This window comes from Poromitra crassiceps (genome assembly GCF_964638095.1).
Source record: "Poromitra crassiceps genome assembly, chromosome: 22".
NCBI lineage: Eukaryota > Metazoa > Chordata > Actinopteri > Beryciformes > Melamphaidae > Poromitra > Poromitra crassiceps.
The window spans coordinates 4,466,063-4,488,674 of NC_139647.1; the positions used below are offsets into that span (position 1 = coordinate 4,466,063).

General features: G+C 43.9%; 1 protein-coding gene across 2 annotated transcripts; it reads left to right on the top strand.

The window, feature by feature from the left end:
- Positions 1 to 1,367: 1,367 nt before the first annotated feature.
- On the top strand, positions 1,368 to 21,246 carry washc2c (WASH complex subunit 2C). 2 transcript variants are annotated; one of them, XM_083657955.1, is made up of 31 exons: positions 1,368 to 1,492; positions 1,917 to 2,060; positions 2,462 to 2,626; positions 3,880 to 3,948; positions 4,079 to 4,252; positions 5,346 to 5,439; positions 5,577 to 5,638; positions 5,749 to 5,802; positions 5,916 to 6,029; positions 6,678 to 6,762; positions 6,945 to 7,004; positions 7,136 to 7,260; positions 9,243 to 9,333; positions 10,486 to 10,539; positions 10,634 to 10,831; positions 10,922 to 11,073; positions 11,358 to 11,468; positions 13,384 to 13,476; positions 13,563 to 13,664; positions 13,767 to 13,874; positions 14,439 to 14,611; positions 14,929 to 15,052; positions 15,233 to 15,643; positions 15,914 to 16,042; positions 16,414 to 16,515; positions 17,033 to 17,113; positions 17,640 to 17,699; positions 19,047 to 19,298; positions 19,427 to 20,164; positions 20,263 to 20,434; positions 20,599 to 21,246. In XM_083657955.1, exons 2-31 carry the CDS (start codon positions 1,917 to 1,919, stop codon positions 20,742 to 20,744), a joined length of 4,443 nt encoding a protein of 1,480 aa, XP_083514081.1. In that variant the 5' UTR covers positions 1,368 to 1,492; the 3' UTR covers positions 20,745 to 21,246. The 2 variants fall into 2 exon arrangements, with proteins under 2 accessions (XP_083514081.1, XP_083514082.1); XM_083657956.1 differs by lacking the exon at positions 17,640 to 17,699.
- Positions 21,247 to 22,612: the final 1,366 nt, after the last annotated feature.

Below are 22,612 nucleotides of genomic sequence, written 5' to 3' on the forward strand. Positions count from 1 at the left end.
CACGTTGTCCTGTGATGTTTGGGATGTGTATAAAAGGCGACCGCTGACTGGGGTGGGTGGGGGGAACCAGAGAAGAGGAGAGGGGGAGAGGGGAGGAGAGGACCAGAGGAGAGGAGATGAGAGGGGGAGAGGAGAGAGGGGGAGAAGAGGAGGGGAGAGAAGAGGGGGAGAAGAGAGGAGAGGAGGGGAGCCGAGAGGGGGAGGGGAGAGGAGAGAGGGGGAGAAGAGGGGAGGAGAGGAGGGGAGATGGGGGGGAGAGGAGAGGAGAGGGGGAGAGGAGAGGGGGAGAAGAGAGGAGAGGAGGGGAGAGGAGAGGAGAGAGGGGGAGAAGAGGAGGGGAGAGGACAGGGGGAGAAGAGGAGGGGAGAGGGGGAGAGGAGGGGAGAGGAGAGGGGAGACGGGGGGAGAGGAGAGGAGAGGGGGAGAAGAGGAGAGGAGGGGGGAGGATGGGAGGGGAGAGGAGAGGGGAGGATGGGAGAGGAGAGGAGAGAGGGGCAGAAGAGGAGGGGAGAGGGGAGGATGGGAGGGGAGAGGAGAGGAGAGGGGGAGAAGAGGAGGGGAGAGGGGAGGACGGGAGGGGAGAGGGGGAGGATGGGAGAGGAGAGGGGGAGGAGAGGAGAGGAGAGAGGGGGAGAAGAGGAGAGGGGGAGAGGGGAGGACGGGAGGGGAGAGGAGGGGAGGGGAGAGGAGAGGAGAGAGGGGGAGAAGAGGAGAGGAGAGAGGGGGAGAAGAGGAGAGGAGAGGAGGAGGGGAGAGCCTAATGCAACAGTGCTGTGGGGTTGCATCTGGTGAAAACCGTCTATAGGCTATGCATCGTGTATCCATGGTTTATGCACATGAGTTGAATGTAGCCTTTAAAGCCAAGAAGATTTTTTTTCTCTGAAAGAAACTAACAAACAAGCAAAGAAACAAAACAAAAACATTAATTTGTGCCATAGCTCTTTTATTTTGGAGACAGACTTTATCAGAACATGGGTGCCTTTAGATAGGTTACTGTGCTGGTTGGAGTAGCAATGGAATTTCTTAAATTGGGTTTGATTTGCAAATTGCCAGATTTTCACATAAGAAAGAAATGAAGGAATGTGTGAATATATTAAAAGTATGCTGTTAAAAATGGATTCATTAAAAATGCAACCAACCAGTTGTCATTTTTGTGCACTTCAATGATCTATCTGAAAGCTCAGGTAGTAATCGATGATCATCACACAGCTAATCACTGGCTGAAGCTTAACCTTCTAATCGGAATCAATCACCCTACTGTTTGACATAGCGGTTTGTTGTTTTCATTTCGCCTCTCTTTCACCACTCCGCCCCACTTTCACTGGGTTGCTCGGCAACGGCAGTCAGGTGACTGTCTGCAGACTGAACATGGCTGAACTGTCAGAAGCCCAATGAGGAAAAGGCCACATTAGCATAATCGATCGCATTTTTTACGTCGTTTCTGACCACAGTTTCCCACCGCGGACAACAGTAGACACCCGAGGTGTTCAAGGTAAGCATCGGATCACTCTAATCTGGGTGGACGGCTTGTTCTTTCTTTCTTTGAACGGCTTTAGCGAACGTTGACATTAGCTCCCCTGTTAGCTAATATAGCTAGCTAGCATTGACTGTATCTAGCTGGCCAAACAGCAGTGCCCCCGCTTTTTCTTCTTGCAGCCAGCCAGCAGAGTAACATGCCAGCAGGTTGTGAAAGCCAGTCGAAGGATGTATTACGCATTTCTGTGTCTTCTTGACTTGCGCAGACTTGTATTGCCTCAGAGCGCGAACCAGCGTGTTGTTGACGTTACAGTTGTAGGAGTGAAACTACATTAGGTTTAGTTAAGCCGACGTTTAGGAACGTCAGCTGCTAAAGGCGCCTTTCCAAATGACTTAACATAATACGGCTATTATAGCAACAAGTGGTGTGATGATTGCAGATGAGCGGGTTGCCAGGTGGAATGGCGAATGGGCCGAGGCAGAGTGCGCACTTGAGGAGTGATGCTCGGGTTTGGGAGAGACCCTGGACTCTCGAAGAGATGCGACAAACCAGTGCCAACTGGTCCTTGGCAGCTGACTCGGGGGTAAGTCAGGAAAGCTCTGGGATAGCCCAAGCAAGCTTAAGGATTCACAAACTGCCTTTGACTTCCTGGCTGCTACTTGAGAGGACTGCTCTGCTTTGGGTTCTATGTTCCCCGGGTTCTATATTCCCCATTTTTCACTAACCTCTCCCAGCCCCCACGCCAAACCTAAGCTCCCCCCATGCCTAAACCTAACCTCCCCCAGACCCTAACCCAAAACCTAACCTCTCCCACCCCCACGCCTAAACCTAAGGTCGGCATTGCGGGTGGTCGGCTTAGCGGGTGGACACTATTTGGGAAAAACGGGGAACATAGGACCCGGGGAACATAGGGATGACCCCCTTTGGGGTAATGAAATGAAGTGCGGTTGTGCCTCTCAATAAATATGTGCCCCTTCTTCACAGCTCTTCCTGTTCCTCCAAGACTTCTCCCAGAGAATGCTGTCAAAGACCCACGAGATTGAGAAGCAGTTGGACAGTCTGATTCGTGACACCAAGGCCACAGACAGCTGCTTGAACTCTGTCTTTAACGACTTCCTCATGCTTTCCAATACACAGTTCATAGAAAATGTAATGTCTTGTCAAATTAATTCTCTTTTGCTGTACTGTAATTTGACTTATTATACTGTAATTGTGGCTAACATACTATATCTGTTAATCCTACTTTTTGCACATTTTAGGGAGTGAAAATCTGATAGATCATACATGCATGCATGCATGTATGTATGATCATAATAATAATAATTGATTTATTTGATATCACGCTTTTCAATTACCCAAAGATGCTGACAATATGAGTACACAGAAAACAAGATGACAACGATCACTGGGGCAGGGAGTTCCAAAGTCGGTGTAGCTCTCGAGAATGCTCGATCTCCAAATCTTTCAAGTTTGGATGGTGGTACGGTGAGGGGAACAGTGGATGAGGATCGGAGGGTTCGGTTAGGGCGATGGGGGAGAAGGACGTCAGTCAGATATGGGGGGGCCAGGCTATGGAGGGCTTTGAAGGTGAGGAGGAGTAGTTTGAAGTTAATGTGTTCTTTGATGGGGAGCCAGTGGAGGGAATGGAGGACAGGAGTGATGTGATCCCGGGTCCGAGTATTTGTGAGCAGGTGGGCAGCTGAGTTCTGAACCGTCTGGAGGGAGTGGGAGGTGATGCCGGTGAGGAGGGACTGGAGATGCAGTAGTCCAGACGGGAGGAGATGAAGGCGTGGATGAGGGGTTCAGCAACAGGGGGGGAGAGGCAGTGTCTGATTTTAGCAATATTGCGGAGATGGAAGTATGAGGTCTTGATGATGGAGCTGACTTGGGGATCAAATGAGAGGGTGGTGTCCAGGATGAAGCCAAGGTTGCGAGCCGGGGGGGGGGGGGGGGTGATGGTTGTGTCATCGATGGCGAGTGTGATGGGTGCGGTTTTGCTGAGTGTGGATTTGGTGCTGATGAGAAGAAGTTCCGTCTTTTCACTGTTAAGTTTGAGGAAGTTGTGGGTCAGCCAGGTTTTAATTGTGGATATGCAGGTTTCGATGTAGGTGAGTGGTGGGTTCTGAATGGATTTAGTGCTGATATACTGTAGATCTGGGTATCGTCAGCGTAGCAGTGGAAGTCCAGGTTGAATTTGCAGATGATGTGACCAAGGGGGAAGTATGTTACAGATGAAGAGCAGGGGGCCAAGGACTGAGCCTTGGGGGACCCCCTGCGTAACAGGAGAAGGTGGAGGTGTGACCGGAGAGGGAGATGAACTGTTGTCTGTCTGTGAGGTAGGAGATGCACATATAGAGCGTTACCTTGTAACAACAGCCTTCTTTATTTGTTTCCTGCATCAGAGAGTGTATGATGAAGAGGTGGAAGAGCCTGTATCCAAGGCTGAGGCTTTGGAGAAGCAGCCTGAGCAGGTATTCATAATTCATCCTTCCTTCTCCTTACTTTTTCCAATAGAAAATGTAACATGTATAAACTTGGCAGTGTGCACACATTAGACAAGTCCTTCACACCCCTTGGCCTGTCACCTGTGTTCTCCCCCAGGAGAAAACTCGGGAGCAAAAAGAGGCAGAGTTGATCCCCAAGATGCAGGAAGCGGTGAACTATGGTCTGAGGGTGCTGGACTCAGCCTTTGAGCAGCTGGACATCAAAGCAGGAAACTCCGACTCGGAGGACGAGGAGACCACAGACAGAGTGGAGGCCATCCTGGAGCCGAAGGTGTGTGCCATCGACTGTAAAGAAAGATGGACGTAGAGAGTGTGATGTAACCCATTGGTTCGTGGACTTCCGTTTTGAAGCCTTGAGTTTGGTATTTTGGTCGCTGCCATCTTGTTTTTTTTTGAGCCAGCGGTCAGGTGACGTATTTGTAGCCATATTTGGACGAGAAGGGGTTTCCCAGAGCCACAGCGGCGCCTGCTATTGGTTCGTGAATGGCGAGCTGCGTGATCACTGGACAGGTGACAGTCATCAAGCCCAAAACAGTCTTTTTGTTGTCTATTTGACTCTAAACAGGTCAGTTATATAAAAATTCACCCGCGTACAGTTGTCATGAAAGGGGAAATTAGCGGGAGAGACCAATTCTGCTGTAAAGTCGGGCATTTTAACATGGGGGTGACTGGGGAATGACTTCGCTTCTGCAGCCAGGCTCAAGCGGTCATTTGAGGAACCTCCGTTTTTCTTACTTCCACATTGGCCTCAATGCGGCCAAGCAAAACTGCCCCCCTCGGTGTGTTCCTGTTTTTCAATCTGGTGCCAGGAAAGAGGAAAGAGGAAACAACCGTTGAGGGAGATTGTGCAGTTTATTTGAGTCAGCATTTTCACTTCCTTCCGAGGGTCTTTCCAAATGAAACGTTTCTTATTGATTAGAGACTTACAGCAGAACTGCAACAGCAATGATACCTAAGAGGCCATTTACACCTGGCACTAACATGCGTTTTCTGTGATCAGATTGCAATCGGAGTGCTTGACCACATTAGCCTGATTTAATTTACACCTGGAGTTAACATGCGTTTTTGGGTGATCAGATTGCAATCTGATCACCCAAAACGGGTGTCCTCTCAATCCCATGCAGTTGCTGTATGCGGATTGAGAGGACACATTGCATTTACACTTGTGTTCAATGTGGCACCGACCACCTCCGGAGGTGGTTTGGCCGATCACATCGCAATCCGTCTTCAATGTGTCTTGCAGATGGTCAAGCACTATCCGATTGCAATCTGATCACAGAAAACGCATGTTAGTGCCAGGTGTAAATGGTGTCTAATACTTTAACCTTTGCTCTCTGTGCCTTTCTCTGTCTTGATGTTCTCAGGACCTTTATGTGGACAGGCCCCTTCCTTATCTCATTGGTTCACAGGCCTTCATGGAGCAGGATGATGTTGGACTTGGTGATCTCTCGAGTGATGGTATATTATATATTATAATAATATTATATTATATACCCTCGGCAGTGTTTCAGCACGCTGTTCATCATCACATGCCAACCCTCATAGCACATAGTTGTTTTTACTCATGTACGTATATGATTCTCACCCCTTTCCAGAAATGAGCATCGACAGCGATCGAGACAGTGTAATTGAGAGCGAAGACGGCAAAGAAGCAGTTGTAAGATTTTTTTAATATATATATATCTTTTGATCAAAAAAGAGTCAGACCATTTGTCAAAATATATAGTTCATATCAGCTAAGTGAAACCTTATGCTATTCATCAACAGCATTCTGATGAGGACTTTGAACAGGAGGAGGAGGGCCATGGCAGTATTAAGAAGGTGAGCTGGCGTTTACTTTTCCAAACCCAGTATCAAAGATTAATTTTTAAATGTACCGGTAGGTCATTGTAAAGAAATCATGATTTGGGATCCTCCTCCCTAAATCCTTGCAGAAGTCGTCCATGTTGAGTTATGAAGACGATGAAGAGGAGGATGAGGACTCTGACATATTTGGAGAGTCGGACAAGGAGGAGGAGGAGGGTGATGACAATGACAATGACAAAAAGGTATCGCTCAAAAAAGTGGAAGTTAATAGTTCTGCCAAAAAGGTCACAGTTCTAAATATAAAGGAGGGAAGCCACTCTATAATGCTAAAATACTTTTTAATGCCTTAAAATACACAGCCTTTACAGCATTTTGTAGGCTTTGGTGTGTATTTTAAGGCATTAAAAAAGTTATTTTTTTAATTTTAAATTATTTTAGCATTATTCAGTGGCTTCCTGCCTCATCGTTTATTGAAAACAGGGTATGCCTGCTATACCTGTTGGCTAGAGAATGACCAAAATTGATACAACAACAGATATATGGTAATAGGCTTGGGCGGTATTACGGTATACTGGGGTATTTAGAAATCCTGACGGTATGATTTTCAATACCTTCAAAACCATTTTTTTGTTCAGCCAAAATAGTCGCAAGTGTCTGCCTGTGCTGGGCTTAGCCTGAATATTTTTTTATGCATTTATTTCAATTTTTTATTCGCCATTTGTAGGCTACTTTTTCTTACCTTAAAAAAATATGTCCCGCTCAAGCCTAATATTATGTATCCATAATAGTTGTGTGAACGTCATGCAGAAGTGTTACTTGGCCACTAGAGGGAATATTCATGTGTGCTATTTCTTTTCCTTCTTCATGCCAAGTCTTTGTGTCACATTCAGAACACAAGCTCATCGTCGTTTGCTGATGAGCTTGCTGCACGAATCAAAGGTGAACCAGTGAGCAAACCAGACGCTGATCGCACATGTAAGTTGCTCTTTTCCCTCTACCAGAATCATTTCATTTTTAGTTTATTTATTTGTTCCACACAATCTAAGTAATTTCATTTGGATGAAAAATCACCATCAAGATGCTGTGGCGCTTAGTTGAGTTTGACATAGAAAGAGATGGCTCAGTGAGGAGCTCATGGATGTTTTTGTGTGTTGAAGCTTTGACATCGAAGAAGAAAAGTAAAGTCAAGAAAGAGCCAAAGGCTGCAACGCCACTGGGTAGGACGCTCATTCATCCTCACTTGATTTGTAATCACGGTGTACATTTATCCTTTTCTCTTTCTTTTTAGAAACGGTTACAATGTTTCCAACGGTACGTTGTTCATTTCTGTTTATTTACCTGGTAACAGCAGCTGAAGATGACAGCGATGACATATTCAAGCCACCAAAGATGGATGACGACGACTTCTCTCCGTTTGGAGGGAAAGGCGGCCTCTTCAGCGGAGGGAGAGGCCTGTTTGACGACGATGACGAGGTATGTTGATCTCAGTGGCATGATGTCATTGATGACGAGGTATGTTGAACTCAGTGGCGTGTCATTGATGACGAGGTATGTTGATCTCAGTGGCGTGTCATTGATGACGAGATATGTTAAACTTTACCCTCAGGCTCTTCTAAATTCTGTGTTAACACTACAGTTGTAAGAGCCCTCCCATCGAGCATAGCATTTCCGTTAGACAATCTGTGTTGGGCATTAAACTCACCTTATTTCTGCACTTTGAAGTCACAGGTAGGGTCGGGTGGGGCAAACTAATTATATCGGAAGCCTAGTTGCCGAAAAAAAGTGAGCGGTGGTGGTCTGTCTAAATGCATTGTAGAATGTATGTACAAAACAAAATGATGCCAGTGCGCATGCGTCTGGACTCTGTTTCCAGGCAACTCGGTGATTCTTAGGGGTGGGGGAAAAAATCGATACACCACAGTATCGCGATATTTTGCCTGACGATATTGTATCGATATTTGGACGCCAAGTATCGATATTGAAAAAAAAAAAAAACAATTTTTTTTTTTTTTTTTTTTTTTTTTGCAGGCCATGCCAGGCCACCGGGCTACTATAAACTTTAGTTCCAAGGCCAGCAGTAAACAAACGGTAGTATATTTTCATTTTGTTTTAACAGTAACAGTTTTGTCATAACAGTAATTTACAAATTCCCCAGTTACTGAATGGGCTGCACAAGATGTTTTGTGTAAGTGAAGTGAAGTTGCAAAAACTACATAAGTACAGTAGTCCACACACACATCCAGTTAAGGTGGACTGTAAGTAGACTGTAACAAACAGTTCAGTTTGTCAGGTGTATGCAACTATGACATGACTTTATGAAAGTTGTTGGTCTGTCTACTTGACAATGTTGCTGCAATAAAATGGTTGAAGTCAGATGTACAGACTGAAAAATTGTTCTTATATAAACCAGATGTTGACAAAGTTTTCCTTTGGGGACATCATTTGCAGTTGAAAAAGTAAGAAATCGCAATATATCGAAATATCGCAATATTCAATATATCGCAATATCGATATATCGCAATATCGAAAATATCGCAGTATCGCAATACTATCGTATCGTGACTCAAGTATCGTTTCAGTATCGTATCGTGGGCATCTGGTGATTCCCACCCCTAGTGATTCTCGTCAAAATTTGTCTTAAAAAAAAGAACAGCAGCTCACTTTTTTCCGCAACTAAGCTTCCGATATAATTAGTTTGCCCCACCCGACCCTACCTGTGACTTCAAAGTGCAGAAATAAGGTGAGTTTAATGCCCAACACAGATTGTCTAACGAAAATGCTATGCTCGATGGGAGGGCTCTTACAACTGTAGTGTTGACACGGAATTTAGAAGAGCCTGAGGGTATGTTGAACTCAGTGAGTGCGTTTACATGCAGACAATAAACAGTTTATTAGCGGATTTCTGGAGTTACCTGATTATTCAAATTGTCATGTAAACAGCATAAACCGATAAGCTTTATCCGTTTATGGCCGTTATCGGGTTATGAATAAACCGATAAACATACCTAGGTTTTTGGCCAATAACCTGTCTTTTGAGTGCATGTATACAGCGTATCAGGTTTCTTGTGGGTTTATACATCTGCGCATGTACAAGTTGCATGTAAAAAGTTGAATTGCCGCCGCCTTCTGGAGAGAAATCCGACTAATTGACTGAATCATGTAAACCCAGGTTTTTCCTATTGTCGGATTATTAAAGTGCATGTAAACGCAGCAATCAGATTATTGCCATAAACTGATTACTCGCAGTTATCAGTTTATTGGTGTGCATGTAAACGCACTCAGTGGCATGTCATTGATGATGAGGTATGTTGAACTCAGTGGCGTGTCATTGATGATGAGGTATGTTGAACTCAGTGGCATGTCATTGCTCTCTGTCGATTCCAGTTGCACATCAGACAGAAGCTCTGGTATCCAGCCACAGTTTGACCTGTGTTGTATCATGTTCTGCCGTTCAGGGGGATCTTTTCTCCGAGGCACCAAAACCTCCTGCGTCTGAAGACAACAAAGCACTGCATGAAAGCACAAAAAGCACTGAGCACCCCGCAGGTAAGACGGCCTCAGACAAATGTGTCAAATCATATAAATAAGAGAGGTACAGACAGATGAAATCATATAAATCATATAAATAAGAGTGGTACAGACAGATTAAAGAACACATAGTGCCATTAGACCAGGGGTGGGCAACTTCTTTTTTCAGAGGGCCATACAAGTAAGCAAAGGGCCACACATTGGAGATCATACCTGCCAACACTCCTGATTTTCGCAGGAGTCTCCCTATTTGTATGCCTCCGCCGGCGATAGCCAGGCCGGAGGCATTATGGATCCGGGTTGTCCGTACGTCCGTCCGATGTTCGTTAACGCGATATCTGAGGAACGCCTTGATGGAATTTCATCAAATTTGCCTCAAACATCACCTTGGACTCAAGCATGAACTGATTCGATTTTGGTGGTCAAAGGTCAAGGTCACTGTGACTTTCTCTCGACCGCCATTTTCAAGCTTGTTGACGCGATATCTCAGGAATGCCTTGACGGAGTTTCGTCAGATTTGCCTCAAACATCAACTTGGACTCAAGGATGAACTGATTAGATTTTGATGGTTAAAGGTCAAAATTCAAGTTCACACACACAATTTCCAAGCTCTGTAACGCAACATCTCCGGAGCGCCTTGACGGAATTTCTTCCAATTTGCCTCAAATGGCGATTTGGACTCAAGAATGAACTAATGGCGGAGGCATAAATCCGCGGGGCGCGGTCGTTCTAGTTAACCCTGTCTTCCATTGTAATTGGTAATTTCTGGTTAATCTCCCGATATAACAGTGATACAAATCCAATGGCTGTAGCAGATTAGATTTATGAACATAATTCTGCCTTTTATTGAGTTTTTGGGGGGTTGTTTTTGTTTTTCTTTGAGGACGTTGGGGGCCAGATTGAGATGTTCCAGAGGCCGGGTACGGCCCTGGGGCCACATTTTGCCCATGTGTGCATTAGACATTAAAGTGTGTCTATCCCATTGAGAGGTAGACACACATACTGTACTGTATCCAGTGTGTTGAAGCAGAAAGCCGCCCCACTGTCATGCACGGCTTTTAAATCAATATTGGTTTTCAAAGATCAACCACGGCGTTCCTTATTTACTCTTCACCATAAATAGTCATTTTGATGGGTGGGTTGTTTACTCTCCTTTCCCCCTCCCACTAGAATCTGCCAAGCCTGGCAAGAAGATTCCACCAGGTGGCGTTTCGATATTCCCAGGTACAAGACATTGTGACAGCTGAAACCACTGACTTGACTGATGAACCATCCTCCTCCTCCCCGCCAACCAAACCCCATCATTTTCTCCCCACAGATAACAGCCTGTTCAGTTCGGGGAATGACTCTGACTCAGTGGCGCGCAAGGAGAATGGGACAGCAGTTACACCCAAGACCCAGGCCGCCCTCAAACAAGCCCCTACAGGAGGAGGAGGCGGAGCAGGCGGGCTATTTGACGACGAGGAAGAGGACGATGACTTCTTCAGCGGTAAAAGCCTGAAGAAGTCGAGCTCCGGTACGTGTGTGAGAATTGGTCCATTTAGTGCTTGGTTGGTTCCAGGTCCAGATGGGGTCTTTTAATTAAAAACCACTTTCCTTTGCTCAGCTGGACAGGAGAATTTTAAACCCAAGAAGGCCGTCGACCTGTTTGATGAAGACGATGAGGAGGATGGTGACATATTCAATGAGAGCAGCCCGCCTCCAGCGCCGAGCAAGAAGGAGGTCGTGGAAGAGCAGGCTAAACCCCCGGAGAAAAAGGTACGGACACGTCGTTGGAGTCGAAGTGCTTAGCTCGACGACTTCTTCACTTCACTCTCAGAATAAGCTCTTCGTCTTAACAATCAGGACAGTATGTCAACACAACATTGTGCCTTTTTCTGTTTGTCCGTAGCGATGATCTAGGGACAAACGTTGCAAATTAGCTTAGGCTATAAATGCTATGATATATGACATGAGACGGTTTCTTGTTGAAATGTTCCATGTAATATGTATCTGTCCCTATTCAAATAAACATTGAATTAATGAATAATTGTTGTGTTTAGATGCCAGCGGGGGCCATCTCCATGTTTGGCCCTGGGACTAAAAACGTGCTCACTGAGGGCCTGAAGAAACGTCAGGCGTCTGCTAGCGAGGAGTCTGAGAAATCAGAGAAGGTATCAATAGATTGTTTTCTAAGTCTTGTTGACCTCGTAGCGACTACTGGAGACAAAGTCAAAAGTCACTGAGAGGCTGAGAGAGAGGTCTTGTTTGTAGATTGTTTGATGCGCTACCAAGAAAAAGATTAGCTGAGATCAAAATATATTTGTCTTTATTTATATTTATATTTAGGTTTATTATGAAGGAAAAAGAATCAACTTTAGTACAACGTGCAGAAACTTAGTTAAAGTCATCACAGCGATCAGAACTAATAAACAGTGGTCAGCAAAAAATACGGCGACCTACTCACTCCTCTCTTTCCTTCCAACAGCAGGTCAACAGGTGGATAAATTAATATTAAATTAATTAATTAAATTAAAATTAATATCATACATGTGACCTGACTGATTCTATCAAACACTGTGATAATTAAATAAATAAACTACCAAAATATTACCACAATTTAAACCAGCATACAATTATCCATTTAATAATTCATCATAATTAATAATAAATCAATTCATGGCTCTTACAGACCTAGTTGATGAGTTGTTGTTGGGTCTAAAATACTTGAATAAAGATTCTGGAGTCAGGTTGATGTCAGATGAATATATTGTAGCTTGCAAGCAGAGGAATACAGAGTATAGCTTAAGGCTGGTACATTGTTTCATCAACTGGCCAAGACAGAAGCCAGGGTTTAAATACAGTCACAAGAGAGGAGCTGTTATCCTCGTACGAAATAATTTCCCTCCGTGGATAAATAAAGTTCTCTCTATCTAATAAGGAAGGACGTCAATGACGGATAAATACACCATCATGTAGGGTGTTCTTCTAAGACTTAGAAGAACACCATCATGTAGGGTGTTCTTCTAAGTCTTAGAAGAACACCATCATGTATGGTGTTCTTCTAAGACTTAGAAGAACACCATCATGTAGGGTGTTCTAAGTCTTAGAGGAACACCATCATGTAGGGTGTTCTTCTAAGTCTTAGAAGAACACCATCATGTAGGGTGTTCTTCTAAGTCTTAGAAGAACACCATCATGTATGGTGTTCTAAGTCTTAGAGGAACACCATCATGTAGGGTGTTCTAAGTCTTAGAGGAACACCATCATGTAGGGTGTTCTTCTAAGTCTTAGAAGAACACCATCATGTAGGGTGTTCTTCTAAGTCTTAGAAGAACACCATCATGTATGGTGTTCTTCTAAGACTTAGAAGAACACCATCATGTAGGGTGTTCTAAGTCTTAGAGGAACACCATCATGTAGGGTGTTCTTCTAAGTCTTAGAGGAACACCATCATGTATGGTGTTCTTCTAAGTCTTAGAAGAACACCATCATGTATGGTGTTCTTCTAAGTCTTAGAAGAACACCATCATGTATGGTGTTCTAAGTCTTAGAGGAACACCATCATGTAGGGTGTTCTTCTAAGTCTTAGAGGAACACCATCATGTATGGTGTTCTTCTAAGTCTTAGAAGAACACCATCATGTATGGTGTTCTTCTAAGTCTTAGAAGAACACCATCATGTATGGTGTTCTAAGTCTTAGAGGAACACCATCATGTAGGGTGTTCTAAGTCTTAGAGGAACACCATCATGTAGGGTGTTCTAAGACTTAGAAGAACACCATCATGTATGGTGTACTTAGGATCTAAGAGTACACTACAGACGGATAAAGAAATGCACTTACAGTATTATTACTAGCAGTCTCATTGCAGACTGAGAGATGGGCTCACAGGATATGAGAGATTGGTGCATCTATGACCATCTAGAGCAGGGCAACTGTGCCATAGATTGTGTGAGTTTGCTAGATAGTTAGATAGTTAAAATTCACAACAGGTCTACCAGTAGCATACCAATATTTTCATTCATTCACACAAGAAGGGTTATACAGCTTTTTTCATTCGGTTTTTATCCTGGTGGTGTGTGTTTCAGAACGGGCCGGGTCCAGATGTTGGGAAGGCCTCTACCAAGCAGACTCAGAAAGCCCAGACCAGAGGCCTCTTTTCTGATGATGAGGATGCACAAGTAAGCCTCTTAAGCTTCATTTGGGAGTCAAAGTCATGACAGTGATATGTTGTACTTAATGCCTGTGTGCCGCCTTGCCTCCACAGATATTTCCAACCATACCTAAGAGCCAGTCCAACCCTGAACATACAAGCCAGGGCAAAATCAGCAAGGACTCCCTGTCCATGTTTGATGACGAGGAAGAAGAGGTGGGGAAAAACAGAGATATTCTTTCACACGCCTGTCCAAAGTAGGTTCAGCTTGTTCTCGCAATAAGTGGATCACGATCATCTTGTCTTCCGTTCTTGCAGGATCTGTTTGCGTCTGTAGCTAAATCGAAAGCAAAACCTAAGCAAGCTGAAGCCTCCACACCGCAACCCAAGAAGACTGTATCCAGCTCCCTCTTCAGTGATGATGAGGTAAAGAGAAGAAACGCTACTCGCATTCTTTTATTGAATGAACTGAGGGAAAAGACACTTTGTGGCGGCTAGGGATGCACCGATCCACTTTTTTCACTTCCGATTCGATTCCGATACCTGAATTTGGATATCTGCCGATACCGATATTATGCCGATACCAATCTTTTTCTTGAATATACAGTATAGGCAAAGATTTGGCCAATTAAAGATTATTAATTTTAAATATATCTTGCAAAAAGCAGACAATTAAGTCAATTAAGAAAATATACAAGGCAAAGAAGGATACTATTATACATGGGCAAATTACGGCCAGCGCTGGAATTGCAAGAAGAAATATTAGTGCCAAATCGCCATCCGATACAGATATTGGATTGGATCGGCCCCATCCCTAGTTGCAGCTTTGTGCTTTAGTGGATGACAGGCAAACCTTATCAGCAAAAAGGAATGTAATGTGTTAAAATGTCCTGAGAACAAGCTAAACTCTCCACAGAAAGTAATAATGTATCGTAGCTTGTTTGATTGAAGGGTTCTGATACATTATCTGTTGGAACGTGTGAATGGCAGGACCAGTGGCTCGGCTCCAAACCCAGTGCAGGGAAGTCAGAGACCAAGACAGGAGGGATGAGGCCTAGTGCCAGCGCCCCCTCCAGTCTCCCCAGTGCCAAAACACCTCTGCAAGGCAGCGGCCTCTTTGATGAGGACGAAGATGACCTTTTTGCTCCAACAAAAGAGTCAAGGTATTGAGTTTTGATGGTATATGAGGGACAAAAGATGGAGTTTATTGTTTCTACATTCAATAATTATACATTCATAATTCCTTCACACAAACTGAACAAAAGCAAAAGAATGTTTGCACACTGTGGATCTTAAATGTGTACTTCTTACTGATCATACTTGTGTACTTGGTACTCAAATTCTTCGACATAACTTTCTTCCTTTATTGAACAAAGTGTGTTTTTTATATCAATAGAACAGGAAGCAGGGATCTGTATGTTATTAATGAATTAATGTTTAATTATTAATGTTGAGGAGATCTCTCCCTTCCCTCCTGTAGCCAGAAGAAGCCTCAGAGAGTTGCGCTCTTGTTTGAAGATGAGGGTGGTGATGATGCAGCTAAAGGATCCCTCTTCAGCATCAAACCTGCCGTGGACACAGACGCTGCAGCCCCAGCTGCCAAGGTGAGCGAGCCAAGATATATTTTAAGATGGATAAATTCAAATATATCTGAATGGATGGATTAATAAATTAAATGTAACACAACAGTGTTATATAATTTAATTTGGGAATTGTTATATTATGGTGCAATTTCAATGACGTTATCTCACTCTAATCATGATTTGATTGCGTGTTTTCTTCAGAGCGCCATTGTGGCCCCCAAGTCGCCCTCCCTATTTGACACGGAGCAACCAGAGGACAAGCCTTCACAGCAGGCGACGCCAGCAGTAAAGAGCCCCGAGGCGCAGCTCCCTTCCTCCCCAGCAGAGGGCAGTGACACTAAAAAGAAGCCAGTTGGAGCGATCAGTCTCTTCGGGGGCATCGACGTTCTCGCCAACAAGCAGACCAAGAGCCCACTGGATGAAACGGACGGCGGTGGCGACTTCCTCTCCAAGGACAGCCCACCACCGGATGATAAGCAGGAGGATGAGAAGGAAGAGAAAGTGAAAGTAAACACGGTCAGTCTGTTTGATGGGGACGGGGAAGAAGACGACACCGACTGGAACCAGCCCATTTTTATTCCCAGTAAATCGACGGCCAGAAATGCACTAAAGGTTTGTAGGATTATCGGGGAATCACAATTTCTTTATCATTTAAAAAAATATATATTTTCTGTGTCATTTTCATGACCCATTCTTCATGGGATTATTCAGAAAACATTCCGGCATGTTAACACACGAACTATCAGCGCAATAGACATCAGCCATAGAGATATATATATATATACATATACATATATACATACACAAACAAACATATTTTGACATGAAACGTTTCTACTGCAGTCCAGGTTGTATTAATGTGTGTGTATATGTTGTTTCCAGCCTACAGAGGAGCGACCGCGGACAAAGAGCACAGGTGTGTTCCAGGATGAGGAACTGCTGTTCAGTCAGACACAGCAGAAGGACAACGACCCAGATGTAGACCTGTTCTCCACCTCAGGGAAAGCTGCGGTCAGTCAAACACATATGATATATATATATTTATACACATGCTATCTGTATGTGCATCTGTTAGTCTACTGCATTGTGTTTTCTGATGCATCGAGCATTCACATTCTAAGGTCACAGAATTCATGTGACCCACATATGGCGTTTTGTTTCATTGTTGTAATTTCTCACGTTACTGAAATGGTGGTTATTGTGTAACTGAAATTGGCAGATGTCTGTATCAATTGTTTGCTTGTGTTTTGAGTCAGGGGCAGGTAAAATGCGTCTTTCTTCCTCCTGCTCCTTTTCCAGTCATGGAATATGTATTATCATAAGTGGAACAAATTAATATAGAGATGTTAAGCATACAAAACTGTGTGTACTTGTGTTTTTAGAGTGCCAAGCTCAGCTCAGCGAAGCCGGGAGCACACAGTCTGTTCGCAGATGAGGATGAGGACGACCTCTTCAGCACCACCAAGCCCAAAGCTCTTCCCCCGGTAGCAAGTCAATGATTCTGTTGCTGGTTAGAATTTAGCTGGAGTCTGCTGTGTGTTAGTACGTTAGGAGGAGGAGTCTGCTGTGTGTTAGTACGTTAGGAGGAGGAGTCTGCTGTGTGTTACTACATTAGGAGGAGGAGTCTGCTGTATGTTAGTACATTAGGAGGAGGAGTCTGCTGTGTGTTAGTACATTAGGAGGAGGAGTCTGCTGTATGTTAGTACATTAGAAGGAGGAGTCTGCTGTGTGTTAGTACATTAGGAGGAGCAGTCTGCTGTGTGTTAGTACATTAGGAGGAGGAGTCTGCTGTATGTTAGTACATTAGAAGGAGGAGTCTGCTGTGTGTTAGTACATTAGGAGGAGGAGTCTGCTGTGTGTTAGTACATTAGGAGGAGGAGTCTGCTGTATGTTAGTACATTAGAAGGAAAATCAGCTCCCTGAAAAAAGTCATTGAAATCAGCTCTAAATTGAGAACCTTCAACTCTGTCTCATGTTTTCCTCTTTGATTTCCATGCTCAGAAAGTAACAGAAAAGCCCAGTAAGCCGAACAGCGAAGCGTCTCTGAAAGCTGCAAGCCCAGAATCCACGCCGGAGAGTGAGGTACGTTATAAATATGCTGTAGCTCAGATCACATCATGATCAGATCACATCAGATCAGATGATCAGATCACATCATGGACTGCTTTGTTTCTTTGGGCACGTACAGAGGTCGCATTAGTCTTTCTTGTTGTCTGTCATTTTGACAAACATGCTCGTAAAAATTCTGTCATTTCTATTATTTACCTGTGTTAAAATGACAGATGGCCTTCAGATTTTTATGTCATTGTTAAAAGAAATGGGTAAGAAAAGACAGAAAATATTCGGTTAACTTGACCACTGGGCAAGTATGTCCACACTTGCATGGTCATGTGCTTTTGATGTAGGAATAATTACTCATATAATAATAGTATAATATAATCATACTAATAACTAATATTATTAGCTGATGTTATATTCTTTGATACAATGTTACTGTTTCTATCTACATCCCTCATTTACTCATAGAGATATAGGAATGCATCTTAGGGGTTGGTTGAAATGCCTCCATTCTTGTCCCTTCTGAAACTGCTGTTATTTAACTGCACAGAAGCCTGCAGCGAGCCCTGTAAAAGCTAGAGATCCCTCGTCGAGGATTGGAAAACTCCAAGTAATTCTTTTTGTTGTTTTTATTGAATCAAAAATCTCAAATCATTCTTCTTTTTGACATTTCGCTCCTTCATTCCTTCTGAAGAGGCTTTCACGTATTCTCCTTTGTGAGGTTTCTTGGAAGCTCTCTTGAAGCAAAGATGTCTGGTCTTCTTCACATTCTGACTTAAAAGCTTGGTGAAGATAGCATGGCTGTCAAATGGATGAAGATGAATCTCTGTTTTGATTTGATTTCTGCGACGCTGGAAGCATTTTTCTCCCTTTCTTAAGATTTCACATGATGTCACTCACACATCTTGTTCTTGCATCTCTTCCATTCACATTCTCAGGTTCCTGCTTTGCCTCTGATTCATCTGCTGCTTGGGACCACATTGAGAAACTGCATGAGTAGAGAGGGTTACCGTCTCGAGTTTAAACAGGACATGAACAATTTGATCATTCTAGTTCATTTGAATTTCACCTCAGACAAGACAGGACACTGCTTTCAAGTCTGAAATTGACATGGATTTGCTAGAAAGATGAACCACAGTTCAGCTTTTCCCCAACTAGGGTGCGGCTAGGTGATGTCCCTAGGTTGACTGTACAGTATATAGTAGTCAAGATTTTGAACATTTTGATTAAAAACAACCACAATCCAAGAGCCTGTTAGAATTCAAAATCCTTCCTACCACCAACTAGCCTGTACTCCACTAGCCTACTGCACTGCACTCTACTGTACAGTCAACCTCCTGTCCTGTCATGTCTGAGGTGAAATGCAAATGAACTAGAGTCACATGATCAAATGTTTCACGTCCTCTTTAAAACGCTTAGCTTCGTGTAGGGCTGGGTATTAAGGTACCGGCCGAAATAACCCAGTACCAAGTTAGTAGTATCAAAACTTCTCCAGTCAAAAACAATACCTGCATTCCATCCTTTTTGCACACAGATCTAGAAAAATATTACTATTTGTATGGTTTTGCTCGCAGCCAATCACCGCAAGTGTTCTTCGATTGAATGCATTGATTGGCCCACTGCCGCAGCAGCTACAACCCAATCATACAGTCTGTGGTGGTAAAGTGGAGTGCAGTGTATACAGTATGTGACGGAGTTGGTACTTCAGCATGCTGAGAGAAAAGAATATTACATTAAGTACTTTATTGGTATCACTTTATGGGTACTGGTATTGCTATTTGGTACTGGTGTCATATTTTTAATGGTACCCAGCCCTAGCTTTGAGGCATATGCATGTATGTAGTATGTACAGTATTCAACTCTGATTAAACACTCTGCTTTAATAGTCTGGTTGAGCTCATGGGGTCTTTTTAGCCTTTATCAATGACTTAAATGCATTTGTTCTCTTCACACCCAGGCCAATCTGCTGATCAACCCCGGCGCTCTGCTCCCTGGTGCTGCGCCCCGTATCCCCGGGGCCGTCAGCGTGCTCCCTGGCCCGGCCCCTGGTTCCTCCTCTGGCCCGGCCCCTGGTTCCTCCTCTGGGGTGTCCAGCTCCAGCCTGAGCCCCAGCCCCGTCACCACTCCTGTGGGCGCCCGCACAGCCGGCGAGGGAGCGGTGAGCTTCGACGCCCCCGTCCAGGTCACTGCATTGCAGAGCGCCAGCAAGGTGGGTCTAGTTGGGAGTCTGTGAGCATTGTGTCGGCGTTCTCTGTAGTCCTCGTAGTTTGCTTTTCCACTGCCTTCTTGGATACGTTCCTGACCTGTTGTGAGTATATGTCTTCTTCTCTCATGTAGGGTCGTGCCAAAGGCTCCGTGCGTCGGAGGCCCCAGTCCAGAGCAGCCAGGCAGCAAGCAGCCGAGAGGGGTGCGGAGGATATGGAAGAGAGCGTGGGAGAGGATACGCCTGGACAGAACCCCAGTCTGTCTGCTTTAGTCTTACCGTCCCCAGGCCAGTCTGCCCCGAGCCTAGCCAGTACAACACTACCTAACTCCACTTCAACCACTGCCTTTCCAGTCTCCTCACCTTCTCAACCTTCATTCCCTGAAATCTCTCCTAGACCCTCTGTGCTTACATTGCCAGTATCCACAAACCCCGGAAGGAAAGACTCTAGTAAGGGCAGCAATACACAGGTGTTGCCTTCTCCTGAGGAGGATGACCTGTTTGGCTCCAGCAGTGTCTTCAGAGCCACCTCCCTCACAAAACACACCACGCCCTCCCTCACAAAACACACCACGCCCTCCTCCCCCAGAAACACTAACGCCACTGCACAAGATCAGGCCGACGGCGGCACGACGCCGAAGAAAGTCAAGGAGAAGAATACACCTCCGTCCATTTTTGACGACCACGGAAATGACCTTTTCCAGAAGGTCAAGCCGAGGTCAGCTACTACGAAAGCCAAGGCCTCTTCCTTTATGGAAGAAGATAACGACGAAGAGGACATCTTTGGATTGAGCAACAGCTCCACTCCCACATCCACAGCCAGTAAAGACACCAAGAGCAGCAGTAGTTTCTCCAAGCAAGACATCTTCCAGGTACTTTCTTCATCACGTCGATGTTCAAACGGTCAACAAGGTTTTCTGTGCCAGCGTGTCATGTCTTCCCTTTATTGGCTGACTTTCTGTTTTCCCAGGATGAAGTAACCACCGTGCCTAAAGTTCACAAGAAGCACAAAGAGAAGCACATGGACGCCAGCTTATTTGACGACAACGTTGACATTTTCGCCGACCTGACAGCCACTCCAAAACCAAAAGAGAAGTCTAAGAAGAAGGGGGAGACCAAGTCAATATTTGCTGATGATATGGGTAAGCACATAAAAATGAATCCAGGCATTTCTGTTTCATTTGCATTTGCATTTGCGTTTTGATCGTGGGTTTTGTTTGGCTTGGTAAATTTCAATAACTGTTTGAAATCTTTTAAAATGGTCATTGTTTAACAGAATATTCCAACCACATTTCTTTCTCTAAAGATGATATCTTCTCATCGAGCACAGCAAAACCAGTGACAAAGCCTCCTAAAAAATCTAAGAAAACCTCACCATCCCAGGACACCAGTGCAACAGCAGATTCGGGCAACATATTTGATGATCCACTTAACGCTCTTGGTGGGAACTGAACTGTTTTCCATCAGTCAGATTTTTCCAATTGTGGAGTCGTTCTTTTGTTATTTGAATGGGCGAAAGATTGGAGATCCAATACACTGTTGATAGACTATTTATTCATACAAATTCATATAAATACTGTGGCTTATTTTTGAAAGGAAATTAAAGGAGCAAATGAAAGTGATTCCAATCAACTTCCAACTGCATTTCCCAAATCATCTCAGTAATAGATCGGATTGTCACAATTATTAAATAGTTTGTCTTTATTTAATATACATGATAGCACTTTATAAGCATACATTATGCTTAGCCTCAAGGCCTGCAGAAATTAACAGCAAATGATTTGTTTATTTTGAAAATGCCCTTTGTTTGTCCTTTTGGCTTTGCCATGTTGAGATTCCATGTCTTTTGGTTTGTGCCATACGGTTATGAGAGATAAATGTGTTTACTTACTGTCCTAGGCATTTTGACAATGTTTTTTTTTATTATTAATATGAAATTCATCCATTTCTTAACTTTGGCTGTGATGAAAAAGAAATTCATTTTTAACTAAAAAGAAACATATTTTATGCTATCTGAAATGTGTGTGATCATTTCAAGATGTACTTGGAGCAATGCATTGGAGATAAGATGACCAGTTTACAGAGAGACCAATAGCATCGGAGAGAGTTTTTTTTATTCGTTTCAAAGTGGTACTAGTGGTTGATATATTCACCCATCTTCAGTCTAGACACGGCTATTGATCAGTGTCTGACTGCTTGACATCAGCAGGATGCTCATCCCAGAGAGAGAGGGCTTTCGACCGGTCCTCATTCACACTTCATCTCACTTATCCCTTTTGGATTATTCAGAAGGTTCAGCTTTTGCCTAAATTCACCACAAATGATTATGCAAAGAAAGTGTTGAAGCTGTTCCCTGGTCAGTGTTGAAGGATAACTTCACCCTGAAACCCATCTGGTTGCTGTTCATGGAGAGTATTCAGCCTCTTCCACAGTCATGTAGTGGTACATGAGAAGGTCACTGACTATACGTCCACTTAGTGATCAACACAAGTAAAACCAAACACCACCAAATTCTATTTCATTTGAGTGTTTTACCCTCCACTACACAGCTCTCTGTACTTGTCTGAGAACCTGCCATTAATTGTATTCTAGTTTTCAGTGCATCTCCCAGACCATGCTCTTATTCTGCATCCTCACAAAGCATTTCACTATTCTATCTATGTGGGTGACAACTCTCTAAAATGACACATTTGAAACCATTTTATTGAAACAGGAAAGGTAAGTTGATGTTTAATTTAAGTATTTGTTCAATATTCCAGTTGTTTGTGTGTGGACATCATAGAAGCAGTTCACCATTTAATTTACACGAGGCTAATCTGCACAGTCGTGGACATGTGGAGAAAGAAGTTTGAAGAGCTGGAGCGCTCAGGATGAAGCCTCACCCGACGAGACAACCCAAAGAGTGACACGTATGCTTCGATTGTTTGGAATGTAGATGATGATGAGAGCCATTTGTGCTGATTTTCCATAGTCCCTATTAAGTCGTGATGTCCACTACAGTAGGCTATACTGTACATGCAACCTATGTTAATGGAAACATTTGTGCTTTTTTATGGTCTTGTTTTTAAAAGGGACAATCCCAATGGCCAAGGGCTAGCGTGTACTACTTATAATTAACCCGGGTTGAAGTAGTGTAGTAGACACTACCTCCCCTGAGTTGGCCTTTTATTTATATAGAGTTGGGGGAATCGAACCCGGGTCTGACAGAATTTCCTGTTCCTCACATCCACATCAAGGTCGAACACGCTAACCAGTCGGCCAAGGAGACCGTCCCAATCAAGGAGATGACTTGCTTGCAATAGTAGACCTTAGTGTCCTCT